The sequence below is a fragment of the Spinacia oleracea genome, chromosome 3 (genome assembly GCF_020520425.1).
Source record: "Spinacia oleracea cultivar Varoflay chromosome 3, BTI_SOV_V1, whole genome shotgun sequence".
NCBI lineage: Eukaryota > Viridiplantae > Streptophyta > Magnoliopsida > Caryophyllales > Amaranthaceae > Spinacia > Spinacia oleracea.
This window is the reverse complement of record NC_079489.1, coordinates 41,496,792-41,519,247: the sequence shown is the minus strand read 5'-3', so window position 1 is coordinate 41,519,247 and position 22,456 is coordinate 41,496,792. Positions and strand designations below refer to the sequence as shown.

At 35.7% G+C, this 22,456-nt stretch overlaps 1 protein-coding gene across 2 annotated transcripts; it reads left to right on the top strand.

The window, feature by feature from the left end:
- The first annotated feature begins 4,928 nt into the window (after positions 1 to 4,928).
- LOC110785254 (uncharacterized) lies at positions 4,929 to 17,497 on the top strand. Of its 2 annotated transcripts, none has more exons than XM_021989704.2 (6): positions 4,929 to 5,366; positions 5,516 to 5,566; positions 10,878 to 10,929; positions 11,006 to 11,064; positions 11,174 to 11,219; positions 17,002 to 17,497. In XM_021989704.2, exons 1-6 carry the CDS (start codon positions 5,238 to 5,240, stop codon positions 17,139 to 17,141), a joined length of 477 nt encoding a protein of 158 aa, XP_021845396.1. In that variant the 5' UTR covers positions 4,929 to 5,237; the 3' UTR covers positions 17,142 to 17,497. The 2 variants fall into 2 exon arrangements, with proteins under 2 accessions (XP_021845396.1, XP_021845395.1); XM_021989703.2 differs by having other exon boundaries at positions 5,000 to 5,366; positions 16,981 to 17,497.
- Positions 17,498 to 22,456: the final 4,959 nt, after the last annotated feature.

Genomic DNA, 22,456 nt, shown 5'->3' with positions numbered 1-22,456 from the left:
AATTCCTTGAATTTATTTAATAAAAATACGGTTTTCGAAATAATTAATATTTAAATTAATTAAAAATAAACGCGCATTCAATTCTCATTAAATGAAATTAATTTATAAAAATACACGAAATACTTTATAAATATAATAAAATATATTTATAATTATAGAAAAATACAAGGTATTACAATAATAATAATATAATTTAAAATACGGAATTGAAATAGAATAGGTAAGGAAGAAGAGAATTATACCAATCCTGCCTATAGCACGGAACAATCATGAATTGAATGTGATTGGGCGAAAAAATTGAACGAACGAAAAAGAACAACACACACACACACGCACACGATGCGAGTGTGCGCGCGCGGACGAAGAGCGAAGGCCGCAGCAGTGCGCGCAACAGCAGCGCGGAACGAGCGGGACGAGTGCGCGGGCTGGGCGAGCAAGAGAGTGAGGGGTGTGCGTGTGTGGCTTGGTGAGTGGGGCAGCGGCACAGCAGCGCACAACAACAATAATAGCAGCAGCACAGCAAGGGGAAGGGGGGAGCAGCGCTGGCTGCGAGCGAGGGAACAAGAGAGTATGGGCGGGGGTGCGGTGCACGAAGGCACGACACGAGCAGCAGCGATGAGCAAGGCACGACGAGCAGCGCTGCTCGGTCGTGTGCGGGTGAGGGGAGCCGAGCACAAGGGAGAGAAGAGAGAGGAGTGTTGGGCAAGTAAAGGAGGAAGGGTTTAATGAAAAATAAGGGGGATCATTTAATGAGGGGAGTCTTATTTATAGGCTCCCAAATCCCTAATGGGCTAAGCTTAGGAATTTGATATTGGGCTTAGAAATTAAATGATTGGGCTAGCTTTAGTGTTTAGAATTAAATTCTTTTGATTGGGCTCGTTTAATAAAACGAGTCGGACTTTTATTTAAAAACCCAAACCTTTAAAATTACTTGCGACTCCATTAAATTTCCCAACTCGAAAATTAATTTCGTTTCATGATTAATTAAAATAATAAATATTCTAATTAATTAAAATACATTTAAAATAATATTTAAATGCGAAATAAATTCTAAAAATCATTAAATGCTTTATAAATATAATAAAATATGTTTATAATTATTATAAAAATACGAGGTATTGCAGAAATACATTTTGACTGGCACGTAATTTTAGAAGAGTGAGTTGAATTTATTAAAATAAGATGAAAGTGTGGTAGTGAGTGAATTATTTATTATAGTAAAATGATAATTTGAGTAAGTATGAGGACCACAAGAAAGAGAGAAGTATCTTTTTTTCTAAAACGGCCTTTTAAGGAAAGTGTATCTCTTTTTAAAATACGGAGGGAGTTGTAGATACATAGTACATGCCTAAGAAAAATGTTAATATATATTTTTAAAAAGTAAGTTATTTTATAGACCTAGTTGTGTATTTCATTTCAATTTTGTTTTACCTTATTTATCTAGCTTGATATACTGTTATAGGAATGATTAAGTATGTGTTGGTTTATTTTGATGAATTAAATACATTTTTTGTACTAATTGATCATATGTTTATGTGTTATTTAATTGTGTTTAAATAAGAATTTCTAAATCGTATACTGAATATATTATAAATAAATTAGTCTACATTTTATGGAATGAGTTTCCGTATTTCTTTATTATATGACGTTATATCTAAATCGAGATTTTATATCGTTGGCTAAATGTCTAAACAATAGTAATGTTTATTTTTATGAAAACATAATCTTAAATTGGTTATATTGGTTATGAAAGTATAGAAAAGATAATTTACAGAATATTTCCCACGTATAGAGTGCTTTTTTAAAAGGAAAATAGAATCAAATATTCTTATGAGGTGAAAGTTAACAAAATAATTATAGAATGTTTTATTTTTTATAATTTTTTTTTTATATCTAAAAGAGAGGCCACATCAATGAGTGATATTTGTCATCATCACATTGATTTCCTCTCTTTTATCATAATATATAGATATATTCAGAAATACTCTAATTATGGACATTCGGAAATGATGGATGTTGGTTTTAGTGGGAGCTAAACAAACCATCAAAAGGCAAAGACGAGAATATTTGTCTAAAGCAAAGATATTACCGGAGTGGAAATATGGTTCGTATCGGAAATATTATCGGAAGTGAAAATACCATAATCGGAAATATAACCGGAAATGAAAATATTATTCGGAAATGGAAATATTATGGGAAAGGGAAACATTGTCGTAATCGGAAATATTGCCGGAAACGGAAATATTGTTCGAATCGGAAATATCGTCGAAAATGGAAATATTGTCAGAATCAGAAATATTGTTGGAAACGAAAATATTTTTCGAATCAGAAATATTACCGGAATCGGAAATCGAATCGGAAACACGAAGGTCGGCTAAGCGCCAGTATGTGAACCAACGCCCATGGTGCAGCGCGCAAGCGCCAAAGCCCATGGGCCAGCGCCACGAAGCTAGCCCACAGCGCAACGCCAGCCCGCAGCCAAGCAGGCCAGCGTGCGCGTGCAAGGGCAAGGCATCACCCATGGGCCTTGCGCGTATGTGGGCCATGTGCCTTGGCTAAGCTACGGTTTCTTATGCGTCAAGTAAACTTGTTGTGCAAGTTGCTTGGACCATAAGCAACCAACTTTGTTAGGATAAGGATTCTAAGGATTAGATTCCTAATCTAACTAATGTTACATGTTTCCAAAGTCATCCATAATTCTAGTATTCTAACCCTAATAGAATTAGGTTTAATAATATTCTAGAATATTCTATACACTATGAATATTACCCTAGGGTGGAATATTTATAACCCAATTAATTCAATATTTTTTCCCATCACTCAAAGTGAGATCCTGAGTTCATAAACACCTTAGATTATATCCTAGTTGGTTGAATCTAAGGCGGATCCGAACGTGCTTTGGACTTTCTACGGAGGGATGACGTTTGGCGTTCTAACTTGTTCTTGTTCGGTTCGGGGACTACTAGGGAAGGCACGCATCACTAAGTATGTATCATGAATTATGCTAATTGATTATGTGCAATTAAAATTTGGATTCTAGCAATTTATGGTTTTTCCGCATGTCAATTGAATTGTTGATAACCTTACATAGATACCAATACACATTTAGCCAATCACAATTTACCTAATCCATCTCAAATCTACTTCTTCGTGCTTTCAATCAAATTTTCTCACTAATTTAAACATATTTCATCACTCCTACATGTCATTTCCATTAAACCCACCAATTTTTCATCAAAATTAACATTTTTACATGTCATTTCCATTAAACCCACCAATTTTTCATCAAAATTACATTTTTACTTACATCAAAATCACAATTCACCAATTAACATCAAATCGACCAAACCCATACTTCTTTTTACACAACAATTAACTATATTAACACAACAATTAAACTTATTTCATTTCAGAATAAATTAAAGCTAGCTAAATAAAATACTTATTATTTAATAATTGAAGTACTTTAGGACAAATTTTGAGCTAAACATTTAACACGTGTATTCAAAATCTCGCGGTGTAATTGCCAAGAGCACGACAAACAGAAAGAAAAGGACGAATCGTCAGCAAGAACAACAAGAACAAAGAGAGAGGAAATGGAGATGAACACAGGAGATATAAGATTTAGTGGGGAAAATATTTTTCATAAAAACCAAACTATTTGCGTAAATGAAAAGGAAAATTTGCCAAAAACAACCCAACAAACTTAACCCTCTACGTGTTAAAAACGTCAAACTTTCATTTTTCTCAATTACAACCTACAACTTTATACTGCACTTTAAATTACAACACCGGGTCACTTTCTGAAAAAAACTACCGGAAAGTGATGTCATTAATACATTTCCAACGTACAATTTTAATTGATTTCCAAAAATAAGAATAACATCAAAAACCAAAAAAAAAAATCACAGCCTTTTCCCATCTCTTCAATTACTTCCACTCAACCCTTTATTCCCAACTCTTCCATTACTCTTTCTTAACTATCAAACTCCATCAATTACTCACATAAATAGATTGTTGGTCCATCCTCAACTCCTCCCTCAATATCTCTTAAACTCTGCTATCTCGGTCGCTCAAGGATCGTCAATTTTTGATTTTCAATAATTAGGGTTCTTCGAATTGAGGATTTTCAAAAATCGAGTGAGTATAATTTGGGAAAATCATCTTCAGTTGGGGGTATAGTTAACAAAGATGTCGTTTTGATTTGAATTTAATTGTGCATTAGGGCCTAGTCGATTTGATTTGTAAATTATTGTTCATGGATTTGTAAAAAAGGAGCAAAACTTAATTAGAAATTGGGCAAGGCCTTGAAGGGAGGTTGATCGTTAATGGAGCAGTATGATTACAAGAGATCCCAGTAGCAGCCTTTTTCTCGAGCTTTTTAGCCAATGCATCCCCTCAAACGATAATCTAGCACCTGGAAGACTTTGAAGGATTTCCTTCCAATTGAAGACCAAAGTTTGATGCCTGGAATTGGTAAAATAGAGTCACTATTAATATTAGTCACAGTCGTCAAACAACCTGAAGCTATTAGACACGAATCCCAGCAAATAATACTCCGTAATTGGGAAAAAGATGGGGTCAAAAGCAGCTTTTTCTTTAATTTTTTTTTTTTATGGTTTTTGATTAACCTTTTTTTATTTTTAGGAAACAATTTAAAATTGTTGGAAATGTATTAATAACATCACTTTCCGATAGTTTTTGTCGAAAAATGACTCGGGTTGTAATTTAGAGTGGAGTATAAAGTTTAAGTTGTAATTGAAAAAAAATATAAGTTTGAGGTTGTAACCCGTAAAGTACTAAATTTGTTGGGTTATATTTAACATATTTTCCAAATGAAAAAGGTGTAACGTAGGTAAAATTTTGAAATTGAAAAAACCCTAAGATGGGGCTTGAAACGGAAACGGAAACGGAAATGAAATCAATTGGGAACGAGATTACAAGAATAACCCCACATTAAACACGGAAATGTCTAAAATAACCCCGTTATTATCATAAACGAGCCAACCTCTGGTTCAGTGTTTCCCGTGGGAGGGAGGTAGCGAGTTTGGCCTCGCTTTCCGACAGATCACACCAACCCCACCGCCGGCATTCCACCGTTGCTTTGAACCACCACCTTGAATTCTGTCGCTGCCCTACCCCCTCCCATCGTCATCCCCGCAGTTCCTTCACTCCACCACACTCAATTTTACATCTTATCTTTCGCTTCAAGAAATTTGAAAGGGGAGACGTAAAAAATGGGAACCCGAGAAGTGTACGAGGAGAAGCTTCGAACTGGAAATGTGTATCACCATGATCCCACCATTAATCCTGGCCTCGGCACCCCTCGCTGCCCCCGTTGTCTCTCTCTCCTCGACTCCGATTCTGTATATTCTCTTTGACCCTTGTTAATTTTTTTATTGTTTTATTGTTTTTCTCTGCCTTTTTCTATGCACATAAACTGTTCGATGATTTGTCTCTCAGAAATTTCTTGCATTTCTGACGATTTCCCTTTTTGGGTTTCTTTTTGATTTAGAAAAATGGTGAATGGACAATTACTTCTGTCTTGCACGATGCTACAGCTGTGGTATGCTCTCTCTCTTTCTCTTTGCTTATACCCAGATAAGCCAGACTATAGGAAGATAGATGCCTATACCTTTTCCCCCGTGCAAATTCCTAATCTATCATAATTGGTTGGTAAACTTCAAATTTCTCAGTTTTATTTTTATTTTTTATTGGAATTGATGTTTCTCAGGGAAGCTATGAGTACATTATTATGTTTCTGATTTCATATGTGATGGATATGGTGTTAGTTAGATGTTCTAAGGCAGCGTGTACCATAACTTTATGTGTTGAATGAGTAAAGTTCTACTGTAGTTGCCTCTTTAGTGGTAACCTTCTCATTTTTTATTGGGTTTTTCTCTTTGGTAGCCATGAACTTTTGCAAATTCTCAATGGTAACAGATTTTTTGTCAATTTCTCTTAAATAGCATTAGTTTTTAAAAGTTTCTCTAAGGTAGCATTATTCTTGTAATTAACACCTAATTAATCTAATTTAAAAAAATTAACCTAGCTAACATAATTTTGTACCTAAAAAAAACTAAAATCCTAAAGATTAGCTATTTGACCCGCGTTGACCTTGGATAAAACAGAAATTAATTGGAATTTTGGCAAAAATGCATCACTTGTGGAAGCTTAGTTCCCCTGCTTCTTCTTCAACGAGATCAGCTCTTCGCATCACTTCATCAATCAACAATCACCATTATAATCATAAAACAAGCCATTCCATCACCCTCCCTAGCCAAAAAACGAACACAAAAGAGGTTTATACTTCTCTAGCCACCTCCAATTCGACCCCCTTCAACGACGAGAATTCACGATGCAAACAAACCACCACGACCACCGTTACCAAGAACAAAGAATCCATAAGATTCCCCTCCCAGTCACAAGTCTAGTGGTAGTCATGATTTTCCGGAGACCACCAAACAAGCTCCACTGACGGTGAGCTCAAATGGCGGAGAACACCACCACTGACGAAAAAACAACGCTGTAAATGGAGGAAGAGTTGGGTGAGTATGGTGATTCAATATATACCTTGTTACGAGTTCCTTAAATTCGCATGTTGGGTAGGTTTTGTCATAATTAATTTCGCCACAATTCTTCAAAATCCTAATTAAATTGTTGCGGATTGAGTGAATTTTGCCGGAGGTCTTGTTGCTGGAGGTTTGTGCTTTTGTCGCCGGAGATTTGTGAATGATCTAGGTTTAACGAACTAAGCCATGGTTTACACTTTATAGCAAGAAGAGGAAGAAGACAAATGGAATTTAACCTCAAAAACAAAGTTAATGAATTTCTCTTTTTCTTTTAATTAATTTTTTATAATTAGGTTTGTAATTTATTAGCTGCTAAGTGAAAAAATATTGCTAAATTAGAGAAAATTTTGAAAAGTAATGTTATTTGAGAGAACTTGGCAATAAAATTATTACTATTGAGAATTTGCTAAACTTGATGGCCACCAATGAGAAAAAAACCCAATTTTATTTGGACATGTTTATTATTTGTGTAAGATGAAATGGTATAGGGTGTTGAGAGATTAAGAATAACCAAAGGAAGATAGTGTAGTTACTTTAGCTAGGTTTTGTGAAGCTTCATAGTTGGGATGCCAAGTTTGGGTTATTAGGTCTTGATTAGAAAACTCCTTTTGAGCCTTATCCATTTTTATGCATTTGTGCAAGAAAAATGTGGAAGTTTGGTTTCAAGGCAAGAGTGTTTCTTAAGGTTGGGACAATCTAGAGAGGTTGGGTGTCTGGTAATTGTGGTGTTTATCTTATGTGAAATACCATGTTGGGTGGCATACTTTTTGACAAAGAAAGGGAAAGAGTGGTTTTTTGTAGGGTGTGGTCATTCTCTCCTTGTGCTTACTCCAATTAGGTATTGTTTGGTGAAATTAGGGACCTCTTGAGCTTATAATCTATATTGGATTCCGGAAAGGCTGTTGAAGTTATTCCTCTGGATTCGATTTCCAAATTGGCCCCTCCCATCCTCATCCTCTGCCTGCTAGAAGTTCTTTGATGAAACTATGGTCATTTGAGGCATGTGTACACCTTTTTAGCTTGTAGCAGGTGCTTTTATGTTATTTTTATTACCTGTATAACAGGATAAGAGGTTCTAGCTTCTGGTGTTTCTTCTAGTATGAGGGGATGTGGTCTCTATTGTTCATGGCCAACATGATTTACTGGCTTATTCAAAGGGGGTTGGCTATAAGTAGGGCAAGTGCTTCTGCTCTAATGAAGTATTATAGATCTATATTTTATTTGCTTTCTTGATGTTAAAGCCATGCATCATCATTTTCCATTGTCTTTGAGTCCATTTAGGGTTCTTCCATTTTTCCTTGACTACATGTAGACTTTGCATCATAATTTCAAGGAGGTTTGTCAAGCTTATTGGATTGATGATATTTGTTGAATAATTTAAATGTTTGGAGTGTGGATTGATTGGAACTTTTAAGTTTAGACAAGGAGGCCACTTTGGATGTAATGTATTGATAAGGCTGGGTGTGATGGTTCATTAATAAAGGAGAAGAAGAGTTCTGCTTGTATTTTAGGAGTAATGCGGATTGGTGTGGTTGGAGTCTTGGATAGGAAAAAAAGTTATATCTGTGGGAGAGGATGAGCACAAATTAAAATTTTAAATCCAAGAAGTCCCTCTGGGAGCTCTACCGCAAGAAGAATTGAGGAGCTTGAGGTATACATTGCTTTGACAAAATTTTGGAGGATATTGTTGATGTAATCTCTTTTTTACATATATAATATAATTATCTTCCTTATATTGTTTATAAGGAAGAGAGGGAGCTTTACTTTGGACGTTGATGTAGCACCTGCTTAAAGCAGATTCTTTCCAGATTTTTATCCAATGTTTCCAAGGTGATTTCTGATCATCTCTTCGCAAATATTTGAGAATGAGAGTGCTATTAAACTAGGAACTTCTCCTTTAAGATTCTGTATAGTTTATTAAAGCTAAGGATGTTAGTCTTATATTCTTGCCACCAGCTTTCATTAAAAAATTTCTTAGATATTAGCTAATAAAATCATGTGATGTTTTTGAGAATAAAATTTGTCAAGCAATGTGTTTTAAGAAAATTTTAGTTTTTTCCTAGTTCTGGGCCCTTCTGGCTATGATGCAAGGAGCGCAGATGATGCAAGAGCTTTTTTGATGAAGTTGTGAAGTAAGAGCTGGTGAAGATGGGTGTTGGTGGGGATTTATTCTAGTCTTCCCAGCTTTTGGCTTTTACAATGTCCAACAGACGAGACAATGAATCAATCGCTTGTTTTTTTTTTCTCTTCACTTGGTGCTGACGCCTTAAGTTGTCTTCTGTGGAAGTAGGCAGTTGTTCTATTTGCAACTTATGAATGTATCACATATCACCTTGTCTTGGAGAAACTTATAGTTGTCGTCCTAATATGCATATCTCTTAGAAAATCTAGGCTAGTGAATCTCGTATCTTTGGGTTGATGTAGACGGCAACGCTTTCTGAAGGTTCTCTTCCTTGGCTAGTTGTGAGGTCCAAACTTCCCCTCTTCCTCAGTTAGGAGTTAGGACTCCCATCATGATATAATTCTCGTGGACTCCCGTCCTGGATTATTTTTGAGAATTTCTATAAGATTAGATTGGCAGAATAGGGGTCTTTACTTAGTGTAGGAGGGCTTGTCCACTTTCCCTGCATATATATAAATTATATCGCTGCACATATATATAAGTTATATCACTTCCGTATGCTGTGACGGCAATCTTGTTGGGTATAGGTTTGGGACTGAATGACCGTATTTTTTCTAGAGCTTTAGTCTCTTATCGTTTGCTATGATGGAAATCTTGTCAACTTATGAATTACTAATTTCTTAGCATTTTTTTGGGCAAATGCAGCAGGGGCTTTAAGGATTATTTAATTGGATTTATTTGTAATTATTTCTTGGTTACTCTGTGAGGATTCCTTGTCCCCTTGTGTAAACTTTTTCTTGGTTGATTTATTTATATAAACAAAATTTCTTGTCAAAGGAAATGAAAGGGATTCCTAACTTCCACCGATCAGGCAATTAAAATTGAAAATTGTGGGAGGCCTTTAGTTAGCTTGTGGAAGCCTAGTGAGAAGAATTCTGTTAATGAATATGCACCTTTTTGAAGGACTGAAGGAATATGGGGGAGCTTGGCTTTTTTGAATTGTCTAAATTATCTTAGAGATTGGTAATTGACTTTGGTAGTTCCCTTTGAAACTGCCAATGTTAACGAAGTATACATTTGGTATTTTTCATGGGGGTGCGTGGCAGGTAGCCAGGTACTCATGCTTCTAGCCACGGGAGTTCTTTAGAAGGGAGGGTAATAGAGAACATCTTGACTTCGTGGAAGTAGTTACCATGGATGCTGCAGATTCTAGATTGTTGAGTTTGGGTGAAGGAATTCACTTTTTGATTTTTTTCTTGTTTTTCCTTCTACAGTCACTCATAAATCACTACTAAGTCATTATTTGTGGGATTGAGCTCCTTTCCTAGCCTCTCTTTTAACTGAAGTTACTTGGGCTTTTTCATAGTGGTTTATGTTTGACCATGGAAAACTCGGCCGTTGCGTTACGTAACGGCCGGTCTGTAACGGGTTTTGGATATACCGTTCCGCGAAACCCCATTACATAACGGTGCGACAAAAATCATATCTTTCTCCCCACGTCGCCTGTTACGTGACGGTGACTCGCCACGTAAGAATGTTTTTTTTCCGTTACACCGTTCTTTTGTACAAATTGGCCAAAAATATTTTAGTAATTAGTTATGTATTTTAAAAACATGATGTTTTGTATGATCATTTGTTCACAAAATATGTTGCTTACTCACATTATGATAGGATTGGTTATATTGTGTTGAAAGAATGTCTTTTAAACAAAGCGTAAACCTATTAATGTGAATTGTTGAGAAAATTCATACCGCGTTAGTTGCAATCCGTTCTATTTATCTGTTACAAGTGGTTTCCGTGATGACGGATCGCGACTGTATCCGCGATATTTTTCTATGTGTTTGACGTACAATGTGAGGTGCATTCTCTTGTCCACTCCTTTAAATAGTTAGAGAACTGAATCCTGTCCTTACAGGCTGTAGCAAAATATGTTGGACTAACGTTTTTACTGTTCATTTGAAGTTCTTGTATTTGGGGTCATAGCGTTGACATTGTGGCTATTGTTGTATTCAGCAAAGTCTTTTGTGGTAAATCTTTGATGTTTTGATAGCGTAATGGGTAGTCTCTGCTTGTAGGTGTTAAAAGGGATTCTGCTTGATATTCATCTTCAAAATTTTCTCCACTTCTTTTATCAAATTGTATTTTGGTGAACTATTCACTATGGTGTGGTCTCTCTTACGTAGGCTGGCACTGGAATGGGAGCAATGCTAAGTGCTACTCACGCTTTTAATACTGGTAATTTTCTCTTTTTTCTGTATTTCTGTGAAAGGATGTTTCTCTAGTCTAATGATACGTATTCTTATTTTCTTAGGAATACCTTTTGTCCAGAAGCATGTGAAAGGACCCAAGTGGCTTCAATTTGTTGTTGGGGTAAGTACAGTCCAAGTACAGTTCTAAATTTCATGTTATACTTTTTGTCCTCCCGTCCTACCATGTTGTTTTTAGTTAAAGCTTACTGTGGTTTTTGTACCAACTGCAGCTTCCACCCTTACTTATATCTTCAGCTGCATGTGCTGCATTTGGTGGTAAGATTTTGTTTGCCAAACAAAAATTACTTACTGTAGAATGTCTCTCTCTTTTCCAACAATCTAGCATTTTAAGCTTTAGCCATAGGTAGATTGTCGGTGCATAATAGGAAGGGTGACTCTTTAGGCTTGTATATAAAATCATTGATTGTGTAAACACGGTCCTTCGAAATTTTTTGCTTCTTCTGTTGTGCAAACTATTTCAGACTGGTATATGTTAAAACACAGCTAAAGTACTACAGACTTGGAGATATTGGCATTAACTTTTTTTTTTTTTGTCTTAGTGGTTTGTAGATTTAATTAGTTTCTGTCATTGATGGTTTATAACACTATCACTTTTTCAAAAACTTTTGATGGCACTACCTTTTGAGGAAACTATCACAAATTCTATCTGTGGGTTCTGGTTTCTCCCCTTTTCCCCCCTTTCTTAAACTTTCTTCCTTCATTATTTTTGAATCCTCCTTTTCTTCTTCATTACAACACCAACGCATTTCAGTCAACAATCAACATCCATCTCACTAAAAGTTTGTCATAAAGTAACATCATTATCATTATCATTACCCCTGCAATTGCATAAATTAACATCCAATCAATAAATTGATTGAGAGTTTGAAATTTCGATTAGTTGAGTATTTAAGTTAACAATAGGCAATCATCTCTTTTTCTTTTTGAAATTTCTGGTATTCTTTTTCTTAGGGGTCAAAATTTTGGTGGTAATTTTCCAAATTAGGGTTTACCAAATGAGGGGAATTTTTTTTAATTATCCACAAATGGTTTTCAATTTTGGATAATTGATTTACGTAGGCGTAATTAATCGATTAACAACAATCAACTGCAGCAAGGATAATTAATTTAAAATGTTAGTTATTTTTGTTAAGTTTGAATTTACCCCTAATCACATAATAAACATTTAGGGTGTACAAATTTCTGGTTTTATAGGAATGTTGTTGTATATCTGGTTATGGGGGGGAGGGGGTAGTACAGTCATTTTATGTTCGTTAAATGGAGGAAAAAAGGGATGTGTTGTCTCCATAGACGGAAATTGGGATGAAAACTGTCAATAGTAGAATGCCCTAGAGCTAGGTGCACCCAAGTGTATATTTCTGCTCATTTTGTAAGTATTTAAATATTTTTGCTCATTTAAATATTTTGAAATATGCAAAAATTTCAAATGGGAAGTAAAATACCCTTGGGTGCAACTAAATGATTTTGAGAAAGTTTGTTAGGTATTTTTCGAAAAATGACTTACTAATAGTTGTTTCTAAAGTGGACAAGTTTTAGGTACTTTTTCACAAATTTTCTATTTACTAATTTGCATAACTAGTTCTTATCGAGTAGGGAAAGGAAATCCTGAACCTCCCAAATTCTAACTATCTCACCAGTCCCTACAGGACCAGTGCACCACAGCATGCTTAGGCTGTCAATAAACCTCGTCATTGTTGTCCTGTAACGTTTGTCAATCTGGACCTGTGGCCTTTGACTGTTTTCATGACCACACATGTTGAACTTTGTCATGCATTGTTTCCCATGTCAACTGACTAGTCCACTTGTTTATAATACTTGTCACCTACTCCCTCTGTCCCTTTTTTTTTCTTTACGTTTGGTATCATGCACGTAAATTTAGCATAATAAAAAAGAGTTTTGATTCGTTTATTTTTTTAATTAGATATCAAAAATCTGGTTTCCTCATTAATTAAATAGGTGAGTGGAGTGAGGAAATGGGGAATGGTGAGGTGAACTCAATGTTTGAGTATTTTATTAAATTTGGACACATTTTTTGTGGAATATTGAAAGGAAATATTCTAAACATCAAGAATAAAAGGGGACGCCCAAAATGGAATACGTAAAGAATAATAAGGGACGGAGGGAGTAGCTGTTAACCAAATCGAATACGGGCCCAAACAATATCATTTTTATTGATTAGGGGAAATCTGAAGAGCTTGCATCTTGTTTTGAAAAAGTGGGTGGCATGAAGGGTCTCAGATTAAGATGATTACGTTGTGGCTGTATAAGGTCCTGGTTTGTGTGGATCCTTGGTCATGACAAGATCAATGAATAGAGATGCGAGAGAGTGGTAGTGGAACACATTTGGATGAACTATGACACCACTATATTTTCTAGGGTAAAAGTAGGTTGATGGTGCTACCCACAAGATTCTGAGTCTCTCCCCCCCCCCCCCCCCCCCCCCCTCCCCTTCCCAAAAGAAAGCGTAAAAAGTAACTAAAAATTCAAATTTTTTGAGATGTAATGACTTAAGATTTAAGTCTACTTGTTTGGAATCTGCTTGTTTGGCCAAGCTTCTATAAACAATTTATACTTCCCAGAAGTATTTTTGTGGAAATTATTTCTTCAGCACACTTTAAAAAACTTGAAGTGGTTGTTTGGTTATCAATTGTTATTTTATTGAAAAAGTAGATGTGATAGTAGTTAGTGGGTTATTTTTTTAATTGAATGAGAGAGGGTGCGGGAACAAAAAAAATTTAGTGGAAAGAGAGAAACAGTATAATAATTGTGGGGTCATTCCTAATTTAGAAGTGTAACAACTAATCTAGGATGGACGAAAAAGGAAACTGTAACAACTAATATGGGATGGAGGGTGTACTGGTTTTCTGCTTGATTTGTCCATGTAGCATTAAGATGAACAGATGAAATGGAGTACAAGGCTGCATCTTATACTTCCCTAATTCTATGATATTAGGGTTCTTTTTCTACCCATAACCCAAAAAACTAAGATCTGCAAAGGTAGTACAGAGAGAAAGTTTGACGATGGAGATTTGTTGTGCTCACTGCTACTTTGATGATGTAGATTTGTCGTGGTCACTGCTATTTTGATAATGGAGATTTGTTGTGCTCACTGCTATGTCATGGGGAGGAGAGTTAAAGTTGATATGAGGAGAGAGACCAGTAGTACAGGGAGAAAGTTTAGTTTAGTGGGTCATTTCTTTTAATATTAGGGATGAAATTGTCCAAGCTAAAGTATCATTAGATGGAAGAATCTACTCCCAGAGAAACACCTTTCAGAAGCTCCAAATTGGAGCTGTGTTTCTAAGCCTTTGAGAAACAGTTTTGAGCTTCTTGGAAGAGGGCTTCTACTTATCATTTCCCCCCTGTTTGGCCTTCATTTTCTCACTTAGAGAAACAGCTCTAGAAGCTTGGCCAAACACCCTCTTAGTTTCCTATGATAAACTAGAGAAACTCCCTTGCATTGGAGTTTGGAGCTTAACACCCACATACCCTGTTGGAGTTTAGTCTTGATGACCCAAGCCCTTATTTATGGCCTATGCTACTGTTGGGTAGAGGGAAGGTGGCAGTCCTGGCAGGTGGTAGGTATATGCAACCTTACTTGTACAAGGGAAGATACGCTTTTGCCTTATATTGACAGTCTTAATACTCTCAAAGAGGGGATTTCCTTTAGTCTGTTGTTAGCCCAAAAATGACTTTACCTGGTAGCGGCTAGATTTTAGCAAAACTTGTGCCAGCAACTCGACGTGAATATGGAGATTGTGTCAGATTTGACATCTTGTAATCAGATATGACTAACAATGACTCGAAGAGGGGAGAGGGAGAATTGACCTAAGCTTTAACTGCGGGTTCAGCTCTAGGATTTTATCTAAACCATATAACCTGACTTTGTCCTGACAATTGACCAGTCTTCATTGACTTCTTTGTGTACAACTCTTCCATATGTTATCAGAATAAAAAAGAATCCTCGGATCATTGTCTGGAATTGGAGAAAGCCATTGGGATCTGTTTGGTTCTCGAAAAAGCTGAGGCTTTTCAGATGGGGGTACACATTTAAGATAAAGGTTGTGCTGAGTGGTGAGTACTGAGGAGTACAAGAATAAGTTCTCGAAAACCATCAGTTACCCCCCTTTTTCCTTCCAAGTTGGCATTTAAGACCCAGAAATAAAGCTGTAGTGTTGTATAGATGGTAATGCCATCTATAGATATAAGATAACAAGATACAATGTTGAGGTTGGAACTCAAGATCCATGTGAAGTTGTGAACATAATGTTTTAGGACTCATGTATAATGAGTAGTTCGTGTACCAGAATTGCGTAAAATAAATAAACAAACCTAACTGGAAATATGAAACATGACAATCAACCAGAAACCAAAAAGTTAGGACCCGTTAGGTATCATTGTCGGTTCTCAGTTTTTGGTTTTATGATTTTGAAAGTCATGATTTAGATTGAATCGTCAACCAAAAAAATCATACTTATAGTAATCATGTTGATTGGAAAAATGGCAACAGAAAACAAGAAACTACTTTTTGTGTTTTTCATATTTTTGTTTTTAGTTTTTAGAAAAAAATAAAAATTGGAAAAAAACCGATACCGGATGAAGTTTAAAGAGAGTTTTGGTTTTCCCTGTTTTACTGCACATCTAGTATGATGTTTATAGAGAGTCGTATTCTCTTACCTTAATCCATAATCCTTAAAATTAGATTGTTTACCCTCAAATACATATATCCAACACCCATATCCTGGTGTAGGTAACTTGCCCCTGAAGTTGACTAAAATTGAAAAATGCCTCGTTGAAGATTATTAATATAGCAAAATATTATGTGATCAAGTAAAACGGTGCAGAAAGATGATGAATATAGCAAAATATTGTGTAATCAAGTAAAATAGTGCAGTAATCTCAACTCTTGATTTCATTACCTTTATTAATCTGATGATGACTTAGCTGAACTAAAATCAATGATTAAGATTCTTTTCCTCATATGTAGAGAGGTTGGTGGAGGTGGGGAGGCCATAAGGGATCAATTTAGGCGGATGAGCAGGAGGCAGCCTGCCCTGCAGGACAGAAATTATAATTGGGTTAGAAGAGAAAAACTAGATGATATTGAGATGGTTGTCTTTATTTTATCCTGCTTAGAGTTGTCTTATTCTTTGGCACATAAATGTGTTCTTTAATCAATATGTATTGCCATGTTATCTTGAGATTAGCGTTGTTAGTGAAACAGACTCTTGCGTTAACTCCTTTCGAATACATTTCAGCTCTGGATTGTTCATCGATATTTTCTATTGTAGGATTAGGTTTCAATAACTTTTCCTGTGGATGATTCATTATCAAAATTCAATCCTAATAACTTTGAAGTTTTATAACATAGCAGACGAGAATTTTCAATGCTGTATCCACTCTCAAGTGTTTCAAAGACTATCTATTAGCAAACTTTCAAATTCGAGTTTAATGAAATAGGTCAACTGATGTATGTAGTATGTAGTTATCTGTTTTATTTATTTATTTTGATGTGGTAGCTACTTCATGCTTCTAGTGAAATGTCTGATAAGGTTAATAACTCTTCACAGATAAGGGTAAGGACGTATACATGTAACTCCTCCATACCCAGTACCCACTTTACCCTTCTTCTGGTGAGAGTATTTTGTAGAGCAAGATAAGGCTGCTATCAAATTGTTAATACTACTAGAAATGTGTGCGTAGAAAAATTTATTGGTAATTGAGAGGGGATTAGGTAAGTTTCCACCTGGGTTTGGGATTTTCCTACATTTCCTTCTTTTTTAGAAATTGCATTTTGCTATTTTGCACTCTTTCTCGTTTTGCAGCAGCATATGCTTGAGCATTTGCTGGGATTTTCTGTTGTTGGCAGTTTTGTGTTAGTTGACAGTTTCTATAATGGTAGTGGTAGTTGACAGATTCTATAATGGTTGCATTGGTTGGCTAGAGATGTGCTATCATGAACCAATACACTTGTTACTTTACTGTCTATTTAATTCATGATTTACTTTCATATCAGTTCACTGCACCAAATGTGCAGGCTATGCTCTTCCTGAGTTCACCCAGCTTACTGTGACATCATATTATGCTTCTTCAAGCGCCTCACATTATGGGATCTCTCTACTCACTAGACACATCGAAGAGGCACATATGTCAACTTCTGGGCAGGAGAAACTTTGATGATGCATATACGACGATATAGGGTGACAGAACTGCTGCTTTGCATGCACCAGGTTAACATTTGCGGTTACTTTCAGTAATGCATATATCTGTTAACTTTATTTATTTTTCGACATTTATTCCACCTTTTAAAATACTACCTCTGCTTTGTCAGGATTCACTTATATTATTAGTTTAAATTTCTCTATAAGGTGACTATTGATTCCAGACGGAAGAGAGTATCTCTAAGCTTTAAATCTATATACTGTCAGGAATTGTGAGTTATATTTAAACTTAAAGGCACTTGTAGGCGGTGCAGCCGAAGGTATACTTTCCTCTGTTTCTTAATAGATGCATCATATTGACTTTTCACACTATTCATTTACTAACTTTGACCACATTTATTACTCATATGTACAACAAATTTTGTATATTTAATTGTTATTGGGTTAATCTCAATATATATTTTCAAATATCTAAATTTATAAGTAATGTTTATTAATATGAAATTAAAGATATTAATGGTCAAAGTTAATATGTAAATATTGTAGAAAGTCAGTTTGTGAAACAGTCATTATAGATAGAGACAGTTGAGTGATCTGACATATACATAGTTGGATTTTGCGCAACTAATGCATATTTCATTGTCGGATGCCTTTGCAACTTGCAGAAGATTTTTTGCCTCGGTTTGGAGCTAAGTTATAGAACAAGCTTAAGCTTGTATTTTACTTGGATGGTGGCTCCATGAGCCCACCTAACCCACATTATTTTTTGGGAAGAATGACAAAAATCCAAGCTTTATTGTTTCAAGATAACTCAAAAGAGCAGAAGTGTGGGACTTGTAAATTACTTAGGATGGATCCGAGTTCGCTAGCATTATGGCCTCAAGTCATGTCTGATTTCCTTAGGCCCAGTGTGCAATTGAGACAGTTGGTGAAACAGGCCAGAGTTTAAAGTGTTTAGACCCCCATGTCATGATTCATGAAGTAGGTGGTACCCTACTATAAGACAAATGAAAAAACGATTTCATTTATTGAAAGGAAAAAGAAAGGTTTACACAAGAGGAACTGCAATCATGTTGTGTAACAAAGAGCGTAACTTTAATGATATTCAACGCTACTTATGCCCTCTGTTTAAAACATCCCAAGTTATTCCTTCAACCCAATATCTATTGTTATGTGTAAAATCTGCTTTAGCCACTATTCCTTAACTTTCTTTTTATAGGTATCTTCCTAAGGTTGATTATTCTGTTTCGGATAGTTAAATAAAACTTCTCAGGTTACTACATTTCTTAGGACAAGTTCCTTGATTCAATTCTTTGACGTAGATTAGCCTGCACTTGGTTTAGCTTGAATTGTGAGCTTTAATGTTTTTTTTTATACCAATTGGAACTTGACTTCAAAATTTTCTACTTCTTTACTATGTTGTTCGGACTCTTCATTTCACCTCAAGTACCCGTGCCAGATCCTCAATACTCAGACATTAATAGGACGGCACTTGGACACTTCAATTTGGGCTAAAATCATGAAAATATTTCACAAAGTAGTTGAGTTGTACCCGTGTGGGTCACGAGTACTTGAGTCATAGTAACATAGCTTCCTTGAATAGAAATTGTTAATTGAACTATAGCAACCCTATTTTTCTACAATTTTAACTGATTGAACAAATTTTCAAAGTTGTTGCCGCCTTAACATTATTGTGTTGTTCACTAAAGAGTTGGAACTTTGTTAGTTGTTGAGTTTGGTGAGGCGTTTTGCAATTCTTCATCGGAAACTTCTTTTCCACAGAATCATTGCTAGTTTAAGTAAAGATTCGAGGTTTTTTTTCCCAACGATGTCAACTTCACTTGTCTACTTGCCACTTCTCAATTAGATATTTTATGGGTTTTGTGTGTAGAGAGGAAATTATCCTCTAGTGTGTGGTGTAGAGTAGTCTGATGTGTCTCAAATCAATTGATTTGTCAAAAGATCATGTGGATCATACAATATTTAGTAGTTGTGACTTGTGAGACTTGTGACAAAGAAACCGACAATTTTCTTTATAGTGTTAATATACATATGAATGTAATGATGGGTATTCTTCATATTTTTTCTCATTGATAGTTGGATAAATGATGAGGACAAATCGCAACTATTGCGACTGACCATTTATTCTCATCCAGGCAAGTAGGTCTCCTGCTTCAAAGCACCCAAGTTGCATAGGAGAATTTCAATAATATAATTTTGTTCCTTGAATTTTTGGAATATGTATCTCATCCCTTCTTGTTTTGATATTACAATGTTTGGAATTATACTATAGAAGTATTTGTTAACTGTCTCCTTTTTTTAAAATATCATTATTATGAGATCTGTAATACTACTACAATAGGTCAGCTCTGAATTAATTTAGCTACTATTGATTGTCCTTACTTCAACTGTTGTACTCTTCTGAAAATTCATTTCTGGTTAGAAATTTAATGTGATGTGTATTTGTAGGTTATCATATCAATAGGAGACTTTTTGGGATGGTAATGAGGATTATTATGGACTTGACTCGTCGTATGTTAACATAGTGTAAATTCACGTTTTCGGCCCTGGAGAGGGGAGGGAGGGGGGGGGGGGGGATAAGGGAAATCCTACTTGAAACTAGAGGTAGGAATCCTACCACTAAACCAAGTTACCGAGGTACTTATACCAATAACATAGATGACATGGGTTTTCTATTGCATAGAGATTATGTACATTAGGTACAAAGAAACGTGATCTTTAAGTAATTATGTGCTTCAATATAATTCTCACAAGTAAGCATCATAGTCGTTTTCATTACTTAACAACTTGATCAAACCAACAAATGCTTATTGATTAGATGTAGAGGGTCCTAATCAATAATGAATTGAATAGAGGAAGCCAGAAGCCTAAGGACATAATAGGGTGATTAGACAAGATTTGGGTTGAAGATATCTCCATCATTGTACATTGTTACAGAACTCTTGAAAGCTAGCTCAGATCTACATCAGTTTGTCTAGCAACAACTGTAGTTTTTATTAAGATTAGAGGAACAATTTTCACTTTTAGGTTAAATTCTGTTGAAATACTGTCTTAGAAAAATGGTAATTTTTCTCTGAAGAACAATGGGGATTCAAAAGTGGGTCCCAGATACATGTGAATGGTGTAAGATCCATACATAAATATAACTTGATAGCAGAAAGTTACCCAAAGAAGAGTCAGCCAAAGATGGACCTACTGAACTAACAATATGGTCTACAAATTTGGTGGCATTTATTGATAAGTGAATGCCAAAGTCAGTCCCCAAGAAATTGACAGTTAAAGGAGGAAGAAAGAAGAGAGAAGAGTTTTTGGTTGATGGTGATCTTGCAACCCTCTGGTGCATGTTAGCCTGAAATGAGCATACTGTATAAACTGTCAAAATCAACTTTTGAAATAAGGGTTGTGGCCCTATGTTACTTAATTCTACAGTGTCTTTGTGTTTTAGGAAGTGGTCCTATGATTGATAATGTGTTTCTGTTTCTCTCTCCTCAAAATATGACTTTATTGTTCCTTTAATTGTCATAATACTAACATATACTTGCTACTATAGTCTATAGTACACTTATATATATACACATTCTTGCATGAACAGATGCTCCCTTACTGAGATGCATTTAACTGGGTTGGCCCCATTTTTATTATATGGTTGGCTGATGCAGTGTGTTATGGCTCTGTCAGTCATGGGTTCTTTTAATTCTTTCTCCCTCATTGTGAATATCAGACACTTCCTTCGTTATGTGCATATAGGGCAGTGTTCCTTGTTTGAGTTTTAACCCTTCTCTTACTCTTACTGTGCTTCCTGAAAATAGCTTCAGTAAATCCTCGTTTTTTTGTTTCTTCTCTGTTTTTTTTAAACAAAAAACTTTACTGGCCTGGTTTTACCTTGTTACTTTTGTGTTGAAGGGTACTTTCATTTTCCCTATTTAATTTGTTAGGTGTGTTGTGTCTTTCTAGGCGGGAGGTTCGTTATTAGTGGCAACTAGGCCTGGTTATCGGGCGGGGCGGGTCAGGGTCGGTGCGGGTCAAAAGAGGGTCGGGTATTGAAAGGGTCATTTTTAGAGGGTCGATAATGGGCAGGTCAAAAGCGGGCCGCGGGTCAATAGCGGTCATTATTGGGCGGGTCAATAAACGAGCAATGAAAAATGAAAAACAAAAGAGCCATGTGCAAGTACAAGTAAATACGAAGCTATGCATGTAATTTTTTGTATCATTACTATTTTTATTTTCAAACTAATTGTAGTATAAGTTTGACCCTATAATGACCCTGTCCAATAAAGGGCCTGTCCAATAAGAGCCCTGCCCAATAAAAGCCCTATTAACTTGACCCTAACCCTATATCCATTGGACTACCCTGTCCAATAACCAGGTCTAGTGGCAACCGAAAAGGAAAATGTTTGGTTGACCATAAGGGTCACCCGTGTAATAAAATAATACTCTAAGAGAATATTTCGTATATTTGTAAGACAAATGGTTGAGATTACCTTGATCTAATTGGCTTATTTGACTTAATAGATCCTATTTTGTTGACTTATCATAATAGGATTACAAGATCAGTATTGTTGTCTTTTCCTATCGTTAGAAAAAATGTTCAATTGAGGAACCACTTGAGAAGTTGGTTCGTTGTGTTTGTGGTCAGAAGCTAGTCCAGAGACGTGGTCCATGGAGTAATTCGTGTAGCAAATGTCCAAATATGAGACAGCGAGAAGATCTGCATATATTGGTGAATTTTTGTATTAAATTTGTTATGTACGTAGTATTTCTTAATCCTCCATACAAGTATAGTTTCAATGTACTAGTTGGTTCATGATCTAGGACATTCTAGTTGAATTGGATAAGTGTGTTAAAGTTTCATAGTTGAATATGCAATCGAATTTGGGATCTTGACTTGTATGCAAGGTAGATTAACAATATAGACTCATTGTTATGGTACTTGAGTCCACCAAACATGGTCGTTTTGGATTTTGATGTTTTGGGTTATGTGTCATATTGTTCGGTTTCTGGTTGGTTCATATCTTGTGGTCATATTACATATATTCTGGTAGGGTTATTGTCGGCGCATGTCAAACCAAGCCTTGTAATTTCAGGTAGATCGAGATTATGTGATATATACGAAGTACTACATATCATTTTAGCATTTCCTAGGTACGTAAGACAACTCTCTATTCGTGAAATGTGGTGAAGTTACTTGTTTATTGAGCAACTTGTGTAGATAAGTACTTTGTAGTGAGTAATGAACACTAATGAAATGGGTTAATGAAAATGTACTCGACATATTCTAAATTGTAAAAGCATGTACATTGGTTAGTTTTT